This window comes from Balaenoptera physalus, assembly GCF_965194825.1.
Source record: "Balaenoptera physalus genome assembly, chromosome: 14".
In the NCBI taxonomy this organism is placed as follows: domain Eukaryota; kingdom Metazoa; phylum Chordata; class Mammalia; order Artiodactyla; family Balaenopteridae; genus Balaenoptera; species Balaenoptera physalus.
This window is the reverse complement of record NC_138893.1, coordinates 47,377,050-47,397,197: the sequence shown is the minus strand read 5'-3', so window position 1 is coordinate 47,397,197 and position 20,148 is coordinate 47,377,050. Positions and strand designations below refer to the sequence as shown.

The window sequence follows — 20,148 nt, the reverse complement described above, 5'->3', positions numbered from 1 at the left end:
GGGGGAGGGGGGCACTGCCTGCATCTAGCAACAGTCAGGAGGTAGACAAGTTGTCACAGTACTTGAAGGAATCTTCTTTGCTGGACCCACTCAAGGCTAAAGCTTTTGTCCTATTTATGGAGGACGGCTTTTTATAATAATGAAATCAATTCTGCTAAGGGACAGCTAGATTGATTAACAAATTCTCTGCAGGTTCTTTTCAAATGGAATAATTTAGAATAATCTCTGTGGATATTCTCCTCACATATACTCTTTATAAAATAGCAACTCGTATCATTTTTACCTTTTTGCCTTTTTTTTTTCACTTTTCTCAAACCCTGTTTTTATCATGCTCCAGTCCTGACCTGCAGTCCTACCCACCTGCCCTTGACTCCCCTACTCTGGACCTCCAGGCTGGTCTAGAGTCTGCAGTACAATTCAGATTCTTTTGCAAAAGGTAAAATTCTCTCCCCTGAAGTAAATCACTTCTATTAGCCAAATCTAATTGGTTTTAGTCTTAGTAGTTTGCTCAGTTTTTATTTTTAAAAAGGGACTCCAAAGATGTTTTCCATAAGACCCCTAATTATTCAATAGGTAATTTGTATAAATTTAAGATACCTCTGCAGGAAACCTGAATGTGTGTGTGTGTGTGTGTGTGTGTGTGTGTGTGTGTGTGGGTATTTAAAGAAGATCTGCATAGAAGATACATTGTAGATTAGAATTTCCTTTATCTATTGCCAAATGTACTATCTTATTTATCTTTCCCAGCTTTTCTTGTATCTTAAACTATTTCTAATAATAACTGCTGCTCATCTAAAGTTATAAGAAAATTTGTATTTTATAAATGTCCAAGTTTGATGAAGATACCTTGTGTGTGTGATAAATATTTATGTTTCCACTGAAACTTTGGATTATAAAAGTTGATAAATGATGAATTAATCATTATAATTGAGCCAAGAGAAGGATTCTTCTGACTGATCTTTGGAACTAAACAAATGCTTTATAAAATAGGAAGATGATTACAAGTCAGGAGCCTCCAGTCCACAGGGTCTGAGCTCTTATGAGGCCTTCTGTCCGTATTTAGATCAACATGAGGAAAGCACATTTAATTGTGTCTTTCCCTAATTCTATGTGTTATCAGTAACACCTAATTAGATTTAAACCACCACCTTGTCTCAAACTGGAAGCTTTGATCAAAGCAGTTTTCAGTGGCTAATTCACCCTAAGAACTATCAAACATAGAAGAGGAAAAAGGTGGTAAGGAAGTTAACTTTCACCTCCTTTCTTATAGGAACAAGGACAGAATAGGCATGGAGAATGCCTTCTCAATGGCCAAACCAGCTGGCCCTCGTTTTACGGGGGGTGGATTTCCCCTCAGCAAGTCATCCAAGATGAAGTCCTAACTCCAAGCTGCTGGCTGGGTCCAGCTGAACAGCTCATGAAATTCACTCTGGAACATTTTGGAGGAATCTCTTTGAAATCCCTTGGATCACAGACATTTAGGGAAATCAGTTCTCAGATTCCAGGATGGAAAGAAACGCAGAACTATTATAGTCATGTACATATAAGAGTGATGACGTTCTACATAGTCCACATGGATATTAACAGAGTGTAATTATATCTGTTCAATTAGGCCGACCCATTCCATGAAGCTGATCTTTTGTTACTACCACATTGATTTATTTTGAAATGCACCACATCTAGATACTCTGTATGGATGAAAGTTTGGATCCTAATGTCTCTATTATAGACATTGGTGCATAGGTTTTATACTTTTTAAAAAATTTTTTGAAATCCAATGCATTCTTATTAATAAGAATCTATTGTAATTATTCCTCACTAACAAGTCATTGATGAGATGAGAAAGAAGGACACACTCTCGTATTTAAAAAGTGTTCTGAGAGTGATTTCTATGTGGAATTTCTTTTCAGGCCTGGGGTATGAAAATCTATTCCAAAGAGACATACTAATAAATGCTTCATCATAAAAAATAAAAAGAACCTTTGTAGAGATTTTGATCTTTGCTTTGGTAGAGTACATAATTAAAGTTTAAAACTACTGTGAGAAATGTTTAACCCAAGGATGTGATTCAGAGGAACCAAGCCTGTAAAATGAGGGGTTTGGGCTGGTATCCATTGAAGGTCTATCCTTTCTAGACCTCACACTTGGAGAACAGAGTTACATGGGACAGAGATCTGTTTGCCTTCCAGGCTGTAGGCCAGCATTTTGAGCCGCTGAATCCATTGTATTTTCTTTGTGTTGAAGCCACAGTTATGTGGGCATCAGTTCAAAGTTCCCTTGTTTAGAGTGTTCATTCAGTAATATTATGTGGGACACTCTGGCCATCTCTCTCCCAATAACTTGACCTCTGTAATTTTTAAAAAATAACTGAAGAGTAAGTAGCTCATGGATAAGTAAGGACAGTATAAGTAGATCATTCCATTTGTGCTGCAGAACTAAGGTTCCCATTGAGAGGAGCAGGAGACTTAATGGCCCCAAGATGTTTGTTTAGATTATCCAGAGAGGTGGGAGTTTAGAGGGATCTAAAATCATATTCCGCTGTCCCTCTCAGTTCACTGCCAGAAGCAGACCCAAGGCAATGATGGCCATGAAAGTGATTGATTCTGAAGTGATCCCAGGAAACACCCTAAGAGTTGGGGAAGTAGGACAGGGAAGGGAAGGAGACCAACCTAAGGCTCAATGTCAAGTTCCATGGTGGGAGACTTTGGCTGGACCTTTCAGGGAGCTCTGGAGACAATGTAATCACATCTCAGAGTTGTCCCCATCAGGGTGAGGGAACTGGGATATTTATATCCCCCATGCTTCCAATCACTGGCCAAGGACTGCTCTGGAAGGGTCTTTCTGGTCTTCCCTGTAGGCAAAGCAGCTCTCAGACAAAGAGACAGCGGTTGCTGACTGTTGAAAGCAGAAGTGTTTAAGGGCTGGGGGAACTGAGTCAGGCAGTGTCATCCTCTGTTGCTTCTCTCACATGATCCCAGTCGAGAACTGCAGATGGAAATCAACCTCCAGTGTAGCTGGTGACCCTGTGGTGAGGTGTGATCATCAGCAATTTGTGTACCATGCGGGAGCGTGAGGATGGTTATATACACAAGAGAATTTGCTTAGAAAACCTTGAACCTGAAGAATCACAATGGGGCTGTTTCCATTTTTGAAAATCACTGATGCTGTATTCCCTCAGAGCCAACCACAATCTGTTTAGGTAGAAGACTTTTACAGGTAAGGTGAGGCAAGACAGTTATGACATGTGCAACACTGGAGGGTTTCCCATCCATTCAGGAACATTTTGAAGTACAGCCATAGCCAACTTCCTTCTGAGCCCTTGGGTGGCTTTATAAGAGGTTCACTTCTCTAGAGAAATGGGATCTGTGATTCTTGATCTATTGCAGTATGGCAAAGACTCTGGAGACAGATGCCAGGTTCAAATCCTGGCTCGTCATAACAATTGAGTTGTTTTGAGGATGAAATGAGTTAGTGTATGTAAGCTTAGAACAATGTCAGACCCATAGTAATTGTTCAATAAATACCTACTATTATTATTACATAAGAGATACCTTATGTTTTGAAATTTGAGAATCAAAGTTGTTACTTAATACTTTATTATATCAACTGTAAAGATGATTCTTATCCTCGTTTAGCGGGTGAGTGACATTAAAATGTCTGGATGAAGCTAGATTTGCTAATGCAATTTATAGTTTAGTATCTTGCAGAAATGCCATATTGGGGACCTCATGAAAACGTCTGTATATTTTTCTTATAACTGTGATCTGGGGACAGATCCTTCACTTTCAGGATTTGGAGCTTCCAGAGGGAAGGACCCTGGTGGCCTCTAGCTACCATTTTCTTCTTGTTTCTCTCCATGTAATGGAGAAGGGTGGTCAGCCTCTGCTGATGACCTCTGATCTTGGTCCCATTAGCTGAGATCGCACAGGCTCTGGGAGCTGACGCAGCAGCTCTATCAGCTCAATACACTTATGTTCAAACGGAGGAAGAGTAAATTAAGGCTTAGAAAAGGTGGAAGATACTGCTGCTGCCTCTCATTTACTGCACATCCTGACAGCCCAGGGTATTAAAAGCAATAACTATTTAGGTGCAGGTGTTGCCACTGTAGCCACAGTACAAAAATGAGCTATTAAAAACACTGAGATTTGCAGATCATTAAAGATAACTGTGAGCTCACAGTGGGCTTAAGGTGCTTTTAAAATCACATATTTGAGCTGCATTGTAAAGCAACATTAGGAGATTATACAGTAGCATCATTTTACCCCAGGGTTTTGAGCGTTTCAGAAAGGAGTCCTTTGTAGTATAGTCTGAAGTCAGGGAGCCTGATTCCTCCAGCTCTATTTTTCGTTCTCAAGATTGCTTTGGCTATTCGGGGTCTTTTGTGTTTCCATACAAATTGTGAAATTTTTTGTTCTAGTTCTGTGAAAAATGCCAGTGGTAGTTTGATAGGGATTGCATTGAATCTGTAGATTGCTTTGGGTAATAGAGTCATTTTCACAATGTTGATTCTTCCAGTCCAAGAAGATGGTATGTCTCTCCGTCTATTTGTATCATCTTTAATCTCTTTCATCAGTGTCTTATAATTTTCTGCATACAGGTCTTTTGTCTCCTTAGGTAGGTTTATTCCTAGATATTTTATTCTTTTTGTTGCAGTGGTAAATGGGAGTGTTTTCTTAATTTCACTTTCAGATTTTTCATCATTAGTGTATAGGAATGCAAGAGATTTCTGTGCATTAATTTTGTATCCTGCAACTTTACCAAATTCGTTGATTAGCTCTAGTAGTTTTCTGGTAGCATCTTTAGGATTCTCTATGTATAGTATCATGTCATCTGCAAACAGTGACAGCTTTACTTCTTCTTTTCGGATTTGGATTCCTTTTATTTCTTTTTCTTCTCTGATTGCTGTGGCTAAAACTTCCAAAACTATGTTGAATAATAGTGGTGAGAGTGGGCAACCTTGTCTTGTTCCCAAAATGTTCATTGCAGCTCTGTTTACAATAGCCAGGACATGGAAGCAACCTAAGTCTCCATCATCGGATGAATGGATAAAGAAGATATGGCACATAGATACAATGGAATATTACTCAGGCATAAAAAGAAACGAAATGGAGTTATTTGTAGTGAGGTAGATGGAGTTAGAGTCTGTCATACAGAGTGAAGTAAGTAGAAAGAGAAAAACAAATACAGTATGCTAACACATATATATGAAATCTAAGGAAGAAAGAAAAAAAAGGTCATGAAGAGCCTAGTGGTAGGATGGGAATAAAGACACAAACCTACTAGAGAATGGACTTGAGGATATGGGGAGGGGGAAGGGTAAGCTGTGACAAAGTGGGAGAGTGGCATGGACATATATACACTACCAAACGTGAGGTAGATAGCTAGTGGGAAGCAACCACATGGCACAGGGAGATCAGTGCTTTGTGGCCACCTGGGGGGGTGGGATAGGGAGGGTGGGAGGGAGGGAGATGCAAGAGGGAAGAGATATGGGAACATATGTATATGTATAACTGATTCATTTTGTTATAAAGCAGAAACTAACACACCATTGTAAAGCAATTATACTCCAATAAAGATGTTAAAAAAAAAAAAAAGAGTCCTGTTGCTAAACCAGCCATTGACTCTCAACTGGGCTGATGGGGAGCTGGTATGGTTTCTCTGTTGATAGAGAGACACATGATAAAGAGGACTCCCGGGTCTTTATTTGCTGATAATAGCTTCTCAGTGACTGCTCTTAGGCCAGGTTTTTATTGTGCTTACCTCTGAAGAAGTTGCTCAGAGCAAAGGTTTGTTGCTGTGATAAGCCGTAGAGATGGAGGTTGTCATGCTAGGAGGAGATGGCAGCAACTCTCCTTGTCATGGGCTGTAATTTTGCTATAAAAAGTTATCCAAGGTTGATAATTATTGTTTGATTTCCTGGCTTGCTCAGCCAGATTCTGAAGTTTGACCTAGGCCAAGATACCCATCAGAAAATACTATATCTTGACTTTAGAGCAGAATGGCATTTCAGAGCCTGGACAATTTGAGGAAAGATATTCTCTGTCTTAAACATAATCAATTGTATGGAGACCTAGTTGTAATAGGAGCAAAGGGAGGGCATTTTAAAATATTAAAATGGTAAAATAGTTAAAAAATACATCTCACTATTTTCTTTGTAGTAGATAGGAAGTATTTTTATGGTATTATCCATTTTTAACTTCTAATTCAATGCTGTTTTAGTATACCATTTCTCATATCTGTTATTTAAAAGTTCCATTAGGGTTTTGAGATCCATTAGAATTTTATAACAGTATGAAATGTGATGTCAACAGGGTACCATTTTTCTTTTTTATAATTAAAAATAGATTTTTTCCCTTATTTTAAAGTACCTGATTGAAATACAGATAGAAAATTAGAAAATACGAATAAGCAAAAAGAAGAAAAAGGACATCAGTAATCCCACCATCTATTGATAACTATTGTTTTCCTGGGCTAATACACGTCTCCTTCGCTGTACCAATTGTTCATGCCCACCATCTGTTCTGACTGGTTGGTGCTTGTAATTCCCAATTGTTAAATATTTTGAATATCACCTTTGAAATACTACTGTTTTATAATTTTGAGTGTATCTTTCTGGACATTTAAAATAAGTATATATAGATATATTTTGTTTTTTAAAAATCAAAGATGTAATTGAGATATAATTCACATATAATGAAAGCACGTACTTTAAGTGTACAGTTTGCTAAGTTTTGACAAATGCATATGCCCAAGTAACCACTACCACAATCACTACCACAACTACAACCCCTGCCCTCCACCCCCACCAAGAATGCCTTTATGCCCCTTGGCAGGCAATATTCACAGCCCCCATCCAGCCTAAGCAATGATGGATCTGTTTTTCATCTTATATTAGTTGTGTCTTTCTTAGATTTCATATAAATGGAATCATACAGTAGGCACTCTTTTGCACCTGGCTTTTTTTCATGTAGTTTAATGTTTTTTTGAGATTCACCAATGTTGTTGTTTATATCAGTAATTAATACATTTTTATTGCTGAGTAATATGCCATTATATTGACAGCACAATTTGTCTATTGGTTTACCTATTGATGGGAATTCAGGTTGTTTCCAGTGTTTAGCTATTATGAATAAATTTGCTATGAATGTTCATGTACAAGTCTTTATGTAGACAAATAGTATCATTTCCAGGAATGGAAATGTTGGATCAATTCGAGTATACATTTAATTTGATGAGAAACTGCCAAACTGTTGGACCATTTTACATTCCTACCAACAATGTGTGTGAATTCCAATTACTCTAATCTTTGTCAGTGTTCAGTATTGTCAGTATTTTTTTAAGCCATTCTATTGGATATATAATGATATCTCATTGTGGTTTAAATTTGTATTTCCCAATGACTAATAATGTTAAACATTTTTTCATGTGCTTTCTGTCATTCATATGTGAAGTGTCTTCAGATCTTTTGACCATTTAAAAAATCTTTTTATTAGGTTGTAAACGTTCTTTGTGCCTTCTGGATACAAAACCTTTGTCAGATATATGTATTGCAAATATTTTCACTTGGTTTCTGGCTTACCTTTTCATTTTCTTAATAGTGTATTTTGAAGAGCAGACCTTTTAAATTTTACTGAGGTCCAATTTATCCTTATTTTTCTTATGTAGTTTGTACTTTTCTTGTCCTAAGTAATTTTTGCCTACTCTGAAATAGTAATGATTTTATATCTGTTTTCATCTAGAAGTTTTATTATCGTTTTAGTTTTTATGTTATATTTATGGTCCATTTAGAGTTAATTTTATGTGTGGTGTGAGGTTAGAGTAGAGGTTCATTTTTGTTCCATATGGATATCCAGTTGTTCAGCTCCATTTGCTGAAAAGACTGTCATTTTCCACTGAATTACCTTGACATATTTATAGAAAATCAGTTGACTTTATTTGAACAGTTCTATTTATGGACTTTGTTCTGTAACTCTATACCTATCTATTTTGCTGACAATTTTGTCTTGAAATTTAATGGTACAAGGTCTTCAACTTTTTTCTTCTTCTATAGAAATCTTTTAATTGTTCTGGGTTTTATCCATATCTATATACAGCTTAGAATCAGCTTGTCAATTTCTACAAAAAAGCCTGCTGGAAATTTGGTTGGGATTGCATTGAATCTAGAGATCAATTTGGGAAGAACTGTCATTTTGACAAAATTGAGGTTTTTAATCCATGAAAATGGCACATATCCCCATTTATTTAGATTTTAAAATTTTTTCTCAGCAACATTTTGTAGTTTTCAGTGTACAGATATTGCACATATTCTGTTAAATTTTTGCCTAAGTATTTTGCAATTTCTGATGTTATTGTAAGTGGTATTTTACCTCTTATTTTCTGTTTGGTATTAGTATATGGAAATACAACTGATTTTTGTATATTCCTTTTGTATCTGAGGACATTGCTAAATTCATTTATTTTACAGCTTTTTGGAATTACTTAGGATTTTCTGTAAACGTAAACATGTTTTCTACAAATAAAGACAGTTTTTCTTTGTTTCCAATCAGTATGCTTTTTATTATTTGTTTGTTTCTTTGTTCGTAATCACCATACTTGCACTGGTTAGGACTTCAAATAATTGTTAGATTAAAGTGGTGCTTTGTTCTTGACGTTAGGAGGAAGCTTTGAGTCTTTCATCATGAGGTATGATGTTAGCGGTAGGATTTTCATAGATGCCTTTTATTAGGTTGAGGAAGCTCCCCTCTATTGCCTGTTTGCTAAGTTTTTAATCATGCATAGATACTGTTTCATCAATGCCTTTTCTGCGTGTATTGAGTTAATCATATTTTTTTTCTCATTTGTTTTGTTAACGTGGTGAATTACCTTGACTTTCAAATGTTCAACCAAATTTGTATTCTTTGCATAGACCCCACTTGGTCATTTTTATACATATTATCATTATTATATGTTGTTGAATTAAATTTGCTAACATTTTGTTAATGACTTTTACAGCTATGTTCATCAGGGTTATTGGTCGTAGTTTTCTTTTCTTATAATATCTTTGTCTGGTTTTGGTTTCAAGGTTTTGCTGGCCTCACAAACTGAATTGGGAAATGATCCTTCTCCACTATTTCCTGAAATACGTTGTGTAGGATTGGTATTATTTCTTCCTTAAATACATGACATAATTTTCCATTAAAGTTACCTGAAATTACAATTTTTCTTGTGGGAAGGTTTTAAATAGATATAGGGTTATTTGGATTTTATGTTTCATCTTGTTTTTTGGGTTTTTTTTTTGAAATTTATTTTATTTATTTATTTTATACGGCAGGTTCTTATTAGTTATCCATTTTATACATATTAGTGTATATATGTCAATCCCAGTCTCCCAATTCATCACACCACCACCAACCCTCCTTCCACTTTCCCCCCTTGGTGTCCCTACGTTTGTTCTCTACATCTGTGTCTCAATTTCTGCCCTGCAAACTGGTTCACCTGTACCATTTTTCTAGGTTCCACATATATGTGTTAATATACAATATTAGTTTTTCTCTTTCTGACTTACTTCGCTCTGTATGACAGTCTCTAGATTCATCCACGTCTCTACAAATGACCCAATTTCATTGCTTTTTATGGCTGAGTAATATTCCATTGTATATATGTACCACATCTTCTTTACCCATTCGTCTGTCGATGGGCATTTAGGTTGCTTCCATGACCTGGCTATTGTAAATAGTGCTGCAGTGAACATTGGGGTGCATGTGTCTTTTTTTTTTTTTTTTTAACATCTTTATTGGAGTATAATTGCTTTACAATGGTGTGTTAGTTTCTGCTGTATAACAAAGTGAATCAGCTATATGCATACGTATATCCCCATATCCCCTCCCTCTTGCGTCTCCCTCCCACCCTCCTGATCCCACCCCTCTAGGTGGTCGCAAGGCACTGAGCTGATCTCCCTGTGGTATGCAGCTGCTTCCCACTAGCTAGCTATTTTACATTTGGTATTGTATATATGTCAATGCTACTCTCTTACTTCATCCCAGCTTACCCTTCCCCCTCCCCATGTCCTCAAGTCCATTCTCTACGTCTGCGTCTTTATTCCTGCCCTGCCCCTAGGTTCATCAGAACCATTTTATTTTTTTAAATTCCATATATATGTGTTAGCATATGGTATTTGTTTTTCTCTTTCTGACTTACTTCACTCTGTATGACAGACTCTAGGTCTATCCACCTCACTACAAATAATTCAGTTTCGTTTCTTTTTATGGCTGAGTAATATTCCATTGTATATATGTGCCACATCTTCTTTATCTATTCGTCTGTCGATGGACACTTAGGTTGCTTCCATGTCCTGGCTGTTGTAAACAGTGCTGGCAGGCGGATTCTGAAGCACTGCGCCACCAGGGAAGTCCCCAGAGATTATTTCTTAAGGGAGACCCTCCTCAACCCCCATCAGTCTCTTCCCTGCTGACATAGACTCCCACAGCCTTACGTAACTGCTCCTTCGTAGCACCATACACAGTTTTAATTTCACACATATTTGTAAGTTCCCTTTCTATAACCCTCCATTCTATTGAACCTTTCCCTCCTGCCTCATCATTTTATCTCTAGTGCCTACCAGTGCTTGGCATATCTTAGGGGCTCAGTAAGCGTATGTTAAATAAATAATTGGAGACAGAGGACAAGGCTTAGGAGGGAAGATCAAGGCTTTGTTTTCTACATGTTGAGTAGAAGTTGCCCTTAAGACATCCGAGTGGGGATGTGTTTTGAGCAGTTGGTGTGAGGTTGGGATGCCTTTAGAGATGATCATGGCCAATATTTTAAACCATGGTAGTGAATAAATTTGTGAGGGAGGATGTGTGAAATTAGAAGGGAAGAGGGCCCACGACTAAGCAGCAACCTCAACATGTGAGGGGAGGAGGTGAAACCAGCAAAAGAGACTGAAAAGCAGGGGTAGAGAGGAAAACTGGGAGAGTGTGCGGTCGACGAACCCAGGGAGGAGAGAGATCAAGGAAGAGGGGAGGCTCAACCATGCCATGTGCTGCTAGCAAAACAAGATTGAGGACAGGTCAGTGTCTCGTAGATTGAGCAACTTCGAGGTAATTGGTGACTTTAATCAGAGCAGTTTTGGGAGAGTGGCAGAGGGGGGAGGCCAGGCCGGAGTAGGCTGAGGAGTAAAAAGTAAGTACCTCTGAGAAGAGCATCCTTGGCAAGCTTTCTAGTTTTTAGAGGGGACCATGTTTGCTTAGAATAAATAAATTAATAGTTATCTCTGGGACATGGGATTTTGATTTTCTTCGTTTTACTCCTGTTGCTCTACCTTCAAAATATTTTTAGAATGTGACCACTTCTCACCACCTCCCCTACTATCTCTCCGTCCTGAGCCACCATCATCTCTGACATCGGTGACTGAAGAGCGTTCTAACTGATCTGCCTGTGTCTACCGTGGCCCCCACAGTCTGTTTTTCGTACAGCAGTCACCGTGATCATGGGGGATGTGATCAGTCATGCCACTCCTCTCCTTAAAACCCTTCACTGGCTCCTATCGTGAAGAGCTAACAAAGCCCGCAGAGCGTCCTACAGGGCCATTAGGGGTCTGACCACTGTGTCCTATCTGCTTACTGCTCTCATCCATTGTGTATCTGACTTCCATTACTCTCTTCTCCTTTCTGTGCCACAACCACAGTGGCCTCCTTATTGTTCTTCTAACACACCAGACAAGCTCCTGCCCCAGAGTCTTTGCACTGGCCCTTTCCTCTCCTGTGCACTCTTCCACTAGATACCAACTTGGCTAACTCAAATCTCTGCTCAGATGTCATCTTCTCATTGAAGCTTATCTGGGCTTCTCTATTTAAAATTTTTTTTTTTTTTTTTTTTTTTTTTTCACACACACACACTGTATTTTATTTTTACAAGAGATAAATAGACTGACACCAAGCATTGTACATGGATGACCACAACAAAAGCAACAATGATTGCAATTACCAAACATGAAACACACTCATACTATGTCATAATATTGACATTCAGTCCAGTAATCCTCCACTGTAACAGCTCCTTTACTTTGCAGTGAAAATTGATTTGTATATTCTTTGCCTCTGAGTCCTTGTGGGATTTTTTTTTTTTTTTTTTAATTCAGACAGAAAGTCACAAAAATTATACTCATCCTCATCAGTTCACTCAGTCCCATGTAATTAATTGTTTTTTTTCATCTTGATCTTTTGTTAGCACTTTTATGAGTTCATCAGTTTTTCATCAGAGTTCTGAAAATGCTTATTCATTCAGTTCAGCAGTACAGTCAGTTACCAGAAACCTGTACTTGTCAGAGTCTTTTCCATGAATTTCTTGAAGATGAAACCCTTTTATAGGAACATATTTGCAAAATCATCAGAGTACACCCAGAACTGTCTGTAAATGACAAAAGACTTAAAAATGACCACGGTAAAAGATTTGATGAAAGTTCATAATAATGCAGTTGACAAGAAAATTAGTTATTTCTGAGATATACATTTTAAAGTAATAACTAGGATTATGACTTATAACATTATACCAGAACATATAAAATTTTTAGAAATTTCATGTAATGTCTGAAACATTTATATTAACATATTTCCATACATATTTCCATACAAATACAAATATAAGATTTTTAGAAATTTCATGTAATGTCTGAAACGTTTATATTAACATATTTCCATACATATTTCCATACAAATACAAATATAAGATTTTTAGGAATTTCATGTAATGTCTGAAACATTTATATTAACATATTTCCATACAAATAACCCAATGAAAGTTTAGTATTAGTTGTTTTGTTTGTTTTTTTATACTGCAGGTACTTATTAGGCATCAATTTTATACATATCAGTGTATACATGCCAATCCCAATCGCCCAATTCAGCACACCACCATCCCCACCTCACCGCAGTTTTCCCCCCTTGGTGTCCATATGTCCATTCTCTACATCTGTGTCTCAACTTCTGCCCTGCAAACTGGCTCATCTGTATCATTTTTCTAGGTTCCACATACATGCATTAATATATGATATTTGTTTTTCTCTTTCTGACTTACTTCACTCTGTATGACAGTCTCTAGATCCATCCACGTCTCAACAAATGACTCAATTTCGTTCCTTTTTATGGCTGAGTAATATTCCATTGTATATATGTACCACATCTTCTTTATCCATTCGTCTGTTGATGGGCATTTAGGTTGCTTCCATGACCTGGCTATTGTAAATAGTGCTGCAATGAACATTCGGGTGCATGTGTCTTTTTGAATTACGGTTTTCTCTGGGTATATGCCCAGTAGTGGGATTGCTGGGTCATATGGTAATTCTATTTTTAGTTTTTTAAGGAACCTCCATATTGTTCTCCAGAGTGGCTGTATCAATTTACATTCCCACCAACAGTGCAAGAGGGTTCCCTTTTCTCCACACCCTCTCCAGCATTTGTTGTTTGTACATTTTCTGATGATGCCCATTCTAACTGGTGGGAGGTGATACCTCATTGTAGTTTTGATTTGCATTTCTCTAATGATTAGTGATGTTGACCATTCTTTCATGTGTTTGCTGGCAATCTGTATATCTTCTTCAGCGAAATGTCTATTTAGGTCTTCTGCCCATTTTTGGATTGGGTTGTTTGTTTCTTTAATATTGAGCTGCATGAGCTGTTTATATATTGTGGAGGTTAATCCTTTGTCCGTTGATTTGTTTCCAAATATTTTCTCCCATTCTGAGGGTTGTCTTTTCGTCTTGTTTATAGTTTCCTTTGCTGTGCAAAAGCTTTTAAGTTTCATTAGGTCCCATTTGTTTATTTTTGTTTTTATTTCCATTACTCTAGGAAGTGGATCAAAAAAGATCTTGCTGTGATTTATGTCAAAGAGTGTTATTCCTATGTTTTCCTCTAAGAGTTTTATAGTGTCCAGTCTTACATTTAGGTCTCTAATCCATTTTGAGTTTATTTTTGTGTATGGTGTTAGGGAGTGTTCTAATTTCATTCTTTTACATGTAGCTGTTCAGCTTTCCCAGCACTACTTATTGAAGAGATTGTCTTTTCTCCATTGTATATCCTTGCCTCCTTTGTCATAGATTAGTTGACCATAGGTGCGTGGGTTTATCTCTGGGCTTTCTATTCTGTTCCTTTGATCTATATTTCTGTTTTGTGCCAGTACCATACTGTCTTGGTTACTATAGCTTTGTAGTATAGTCTGAAGTCAGGGAGTCTAATTCCTCCAGGTCCGTTTTTTCCCTCAAGACTGCTTTGGCTATTTGGGGTCTTTTGTGTCTCCATACAAATTTTAAGATTTTTTGTTCTAGTTCTGTAAAAAAATGCCATTGGTAATTTGATAGGGATTGCATTGAATCTGTAGATTGCTTTGGGTAGTATAGTCAGTTTCACAGTATTGATTCTTCCAATCCAAGAACATGGTATATCTCTCCATCTGTTGGTATCATCTTTAATTTCTTTCATCAGTGTCTTATAGTTTTCTGCATACAGGTCTTTTGTCTCCCTAGGTAGGTTTATTCCTAGGTATTTTATTCTTTTCGTTACAGTGGTAAATGGGAGTGTTTCCTTAATTTCTCTTCAGATTTTTCATCATTAGTGTACAGGAATGCAAGAGATTTCTGTGCATTAATTTTGTATCCTGCTACTTTACCAAATTCATTGATTAGCTCTAGTAGTTTTCTGGTGGCATCTTTAGGATTCTCTGTGTATAGTATCATGTCATCTGCAAACAGTGACAGTTTTACTTCTTCTTTTCCAATTTGTATTCCTTTATTTCTTTTTCTTCTCTGATTGCCGTGGCTAGGACTTCCAAAACTATGTTGAATAATAGTGGTGAGAGTGGACATCCTTGTCTTGTTCCTGATCTTAGAGGAAATGCTTTCAGTTTTTCACCATTGAGAATGATGTTTGCTGTGGGTTTGTCGTATATGGCCTTTATTATGTTGAGGTAGGTTCCCTCTATGCCCACTTTCTGGAGAGTTTCTGTCATAAATAGGTGTTGAATTTTGTCCAAAGCTTTTTCTGCATCTACTGAGATGATCATATGGTTTTTATTCTTCAGTTTGTTAATATGGTGTATCACATTGATTGATTTGCGTATATTGAAGAATCCTTGCATCCCTGGGATAAATCTCACTTGATCGTGGTGTATGATCCTTTTAATGTGTTGTTGGATTCTGTTTGCTAGTATTTTGTTGAGGATTTTTACATCTATATTCTTCAGTGATATTGGTCTGTAATTTTCTTTTTTTGTAGTATCTTTGTCTGGTTTTGGTGTCAGGGTGATGGTGGCCTTGTAGAATGAGTTTGGCAGTGTCCTTCCTCTGCAATTTTTTGGAAGAGTTTTGAAGGATGGGTGTTAGCTCTTCTCTAAATATTTGATAGAATTCACCTGTGAACCTATCTGTTCCTGGACATTTGTTTGTTGGAAGATTTTTAATCACAGTTTCAATTTCAGTGATTGTGATTGGTCTGTTTATATTTTCTATTTCTTCCTGGTTCAGTCTTGGAAGGTTATACCCTGCTAAGAATTTGTCCATTTCTTCCTGGTTGTCCATTTTATTGGCATAGAGTTGCTTGTAGTAGTCTCTTAGGATGCTTTCTATTTCTGCAGTGTCTGTTGTAACTTCTCCTTTTTCATTTCTAATTTTATTAATTTGAGTCCCCTCCCTCTTTTTCTTTGAGTCTGGCTAATGGTTTATCAATTTTGTTTATCTTCTCAGAGAACCAGCTTTTAGTTTTATTGATCTTTGCTATTGTTTTCTTTGTTTCTATTTCATTTATTTCTGCTCTGATCTTTATGATTTCTTTTGTTCTGCTAACTTTGGGGTTTTTCTCTTCTTCTTTCTCTAATTGCTTTAAGTGTAAGGTTAGATTGTTTATTTGAGATTTTTCTTGTTTCTTTAGGTAGACTTGTATAGCTCTAAACTTCCCTCTTAGAACTGCTTTTGCTGCATCCCATAGGTTTTTGATCGTAGTGTTTTCATTGTCATTTGTCTCTAGGTATTTTTTGATTTCCTCTTTGATTTCTTCAGGGATCTCTTGGTTATTTAGTAACGTATTGTTTAGCCTCCATGTGTTTGTCTTTTTTACGTTTTTTTCCCTGTAATTCATTTCTAATCTCATAGCATTGTGGTCAGAAAAGATGCTTGATATGATTTCAATTTTCTTAAATTTACTGAGGCTTGATTTGTGACCCCAGATGTGACCTATCCTGGAGAATGTTCCATGCGCACTTGAGAAGAACGTGTAATCTGCTGTTTTTGGATGGAATGTCCTATATATATCAATTAAATCTATCTGGTCTATTGTGTCATTTAAAGCTTCTGTTTCCGGGCTTCCCTGGTGGCGCAGTGGTTGAGAATCTGCCTGCTAATGCAGGGGACACGGGTTCGAGCCCTGGTCTGGGAAGATCCCACATGCCAAGGAGCAACTGCGCCCGTGAGCCACAACTACTGAGCCTGCGCATCTGGAGCTTGTGCTCCGCAACAAGAGAGGCCGCAATAGTGAGAGGCCCGCGCACCGTGATGAAGAGTGGCCCCCGCTTGCCGCAACTAGAGAAAGCCCTTGCACAGAAACGAAGACCCAACACAGCCAAAAATAAATAAATAAATAAATAAATAAATAATAAAAATAAAGGAATTCCTTTAAAAAAAAAAAAGTCTTTAAAGCTTCTGTTTCCTTATTTATTTTCATTTTGGATGATCTGTCCATTGGTGTAAGTGAGGTGTTAAAGTCCCCCACTATTATTGTGTTACTGTTGATTTCCTCTTTTATAGCTGTTAGCAGTTGCCTTATGTATTGAGGTGCTCCTATGTTGGGTGCATATATATTTATAATTGTTATATCTTCTTCTTGGATTGATCCCTTGATCATTATTTAGTGTCCTTCCTTGTCTCTTGTAACATTCTTTATTTGAAAGTCTATTTTATCTGATATGAGTATTGCTACTGCAGCTTTCTTTTGATTTCCATTTGCATGGTATATCTTTTTCCATCCCCTAACTTTCAGTCTGTATGTGTCCCTAGGTCTGAAGTGGGTCTCTTGTAGACAGCATATGTATGGGTCTTGTTTTTGTATCTATTTAGCGAGCCTGTGTCTTTTGGTTGGAGCATTTTATCCATTCATGTTTAAGGTAATTATCGATATGTATGTTCCTATTCCCATTTTCTTAATTGTTATGGTTTTGTTTTTGTAGGTCCTTTTCTTCTCTTGTGTTTCCCACTTAGAGAAGTTCCTTTAGCATTTGTTGTAGAGCTGGTTTGGTGGTGCTGAATTCTCTCAGCTTTTGCTTGTCTGTAAAGCTTTTGATTTCTCCATCAAATCTAAATGAGATCCTTGCCGGGTAGAGTCATCTTGGTTGTAGGTTCTTCCCTTTCATCACTTTAAATGTGTCATGCCACTCCCTTCTGGCTTGTAGAGTTTCTGCTGAGAAATCAGCTGTTAACCTTATGGGAGTTCCCTTGTATGTTATTTGTCATTTTTCCCTTGCTGCTTTCAGTAATTTTTCTTTGTCTTTAATTTTTGGCAGTTTGATTACTATTCGTCTCGGTGTGTTTCTCCTTGGGTTTAGCCTGCCTGGGACTCTCTGCTTCCTGGACTTGGGTGACTATTTCCTTTCCCATGTTAGTGATGTTTTGGAGTATAATCTCTTCAAATATTTTCTCTGGTCCTTTCTCTCTCTCTTCTCCTTCTGGGACCCCTATAATGTGAATGTTGTGCGTTTAATGTTTTCCCAGAGGTCTCTTAGGCTGTCTTCATTTCTTTTCATTCTTTTGTCTTTATTCTGTTCTGCAGCAGTGAATTCCACCATTCTGTCTTCCAGATCACTTATCTGTTCTTCTGCCTCAGTTATTCTGTTATTGATTCCTTCTAGTGTAGTTTTCATTTCAGTTATTGTATTGTTCATCTCTGTTTGTTTGTTCTTTAATTCTTCTAGGTCTTTGTTAAACATTCCTTGCATCTTCTTGATCTTTGCCTCCATTCGTTTTCCGAGGTCCTGGATCATCTTCACTATCATTATTCTGAATTCTTTTTCTGGAAGGTTGCCTGTGTCCACTTCATTTAGTTGTTTTTCTGGGATTTTATCTTGTTCCTTCATCTGGTACATAACCCTCTGCCTTTTCATCTTGTCTCTCTTTCTGTGAATGTGGTTTTTGTCCCACAGGCTGCAGGATTGTAGTTCTTCTTGCTTCTGCTGTCTGCCCTCTGGTGGATGAGGCTATCTAAGAGGCTTGTGTAAGTTTCCTGATGGGAGGGACTCGTGGTGGGTAGTGCTGGGTGTTGCTCTGGTGGGCAGAGCTCAATAAAACTTTAATCCACTCGTCTGCTGATGGGTCGGGCTGGGTTCCCTCTGTTGGTTTTTTGGCCTGAGGCGACCCAACACTGGAGCCTACCTGGGCTCTTTGGTGGGGCTAATGGCAGACTCTGGGATGGTTCAAAACAAGGAGTACTTCCTAGAACTTCTGCTGCCAGTGTCCTTGTCCTCACAGTGAGACACAGCCACCCCACCCCCCCCCCCGCAGGAGACCCTCCAACACTAGCAGGTAGGTCTGGTTCAGTCTCCTATGGGGTCACTGCTCCTTCCCCTGGGTCCTGATGCACACATTACTTTGTGTGTGCCCTCCAAGAGTGGAGTCTCTGTTTCCCCCAGTCCTGTTGAAGTCCTGCAATCAAATCCCGCTAGCCTTCAAAGTCTGATTCTCTAGGAATTCCTCCTCCCGTTGCCAGACCCCCAGGTTGGGAAGCCTGTCTTGGGGCTCAGAACCTTCACTCCAGTGGGTGGACTTTTGTGCTATAAGTGTTCTCCAGTTTGTGAGTCACCCACCCAGCAGTTATGGGAGTTGATTTTACTGTGATTGTGCCCCTCCTACCATCTCATTGTGGCTTCTCCTTTGTCTTTGGATGTGGGATTTTTTTTGATGGGTTCCAGTGTCTTCCTGTCGATGATTGTTCAGCAGTTAGTTGTGATTCCGGTGCTCTCACAAGAGGGAATGAGAGCACGTCCTTCTACTCTGCCGTCTTGAACCAATCTCCTGTTTCATCTTGTTTTGATTTTGATAATTTGTGTCTTTCAAGCAATTTGTGTATGTCATATAAGTTGTTAAATTATTGACTTAAAGTTGTTCAAAATGTTCTTTTGACTACCCTTAACATTGCTAGGATCTGAACAAATATTCCTTATTTCATTCTAGATATTGGTAATTTAAATCTTCTCTCCTGTTTTTTCTTTATGAGAGTCTAGCTTGGAGTTTATCAATAAACTTTTATTGATATTTTCAAAGAACTAGCTTTTTGTTTTATTAAGTTTTGTCTATTGTCAGTTTTTTATTTCATTGATTTCTGGTCTAATACTTAGTATTTTCTTTCTTCTACTTTGGGTTTGATTTTCTCTTATTTTTTCTTTCTTTTATATCTTCTTAACGTAGTTGATTTTAGCCCTTTCCTTTTTTAAAATACAGCCTTAGAGCTATATATTTCTCTTTAAGCTTGGCTTAAAATGCTCCCCCACATTTTAATATGTTCTGTTTTCATTATTATTCATTCTAATTTGTTTCTACTTTACTCTATGACTGTTTCTCTGACTCATGGGCTGTTTAGAATCATGTTTTTAAATTTCACAAACATCTAGGTGCTTTTTCAAGTATCTTTCTGTTACTAATTTTTAATTTAATTTTGTTATCAGAAAACATGTTCTGTATACTTTGAATCATTCCAAAATGACTGAGATTTGTTTCATGGGCTGGAGTATAGACTGTCTTGATAATTGTTCTATATGCACTTGAAAATAATATATATTTTGCTTTTGTGGGGTGGAGTGTTGTGTAACTGTGGATTAGGTGAAGTTAATTTGCTAAGTGTTGTTCAGCTCTTCTAAATTGTTACTGATTTTTTTTCTACTTATTCTATGGATTACTGAGAGTGGATTGTCAAAACTCCAAATATGGTTGTGGCTTTTTCTCTTTATCCTTTCACTGTTGTCAGTTTTTGCTGCCTGTACTTTGAAGCTTTGAAATTAGTGCATAGACATTTAGGATTATATCTTCTTGATAAATTGACCCTCTTATTATTATAAAAGACTTCTCTTTTTATTCCTGGTAATATTGATTATCTCAAAGCCTACTTTGTCTAATATTAATATAGTCACTCCAGCTTTATT

At 37.5% G+C, this 20,148-nt stretch overlaps 1 protein-coding gene across 2 annotated transcripts in view; it reads left to right on the top strand.

Moving 5' to 3' along the window:
* CFAP58 (cilia and flagella associated protein 58) overlaps positions 1–20,148 on the top strand; it is a 263,223-nt gene that overhangs the window by 111,614 nt on the left and 131,461 nt on the right. Inside the window, exon 18 of one of the 2 annotated variants that reach the window (XM_082425120.1) lies at positions 1,271–1,512. The exons of the other annotated variant lie outside the window; for it this stretch is intronic. Coding sequence (XP_082281246.1) covers positions 1,271–1,382 — 112 coding nt within the window. The 3' untranslated portion in view covers positions 1,383–1,512. Of the gene's footprint in view, positions 1–1,270; positions 1,513–20,148 lie in introns of those variants that run through there. 2 annotated transcript variants of the gene reach the window in all.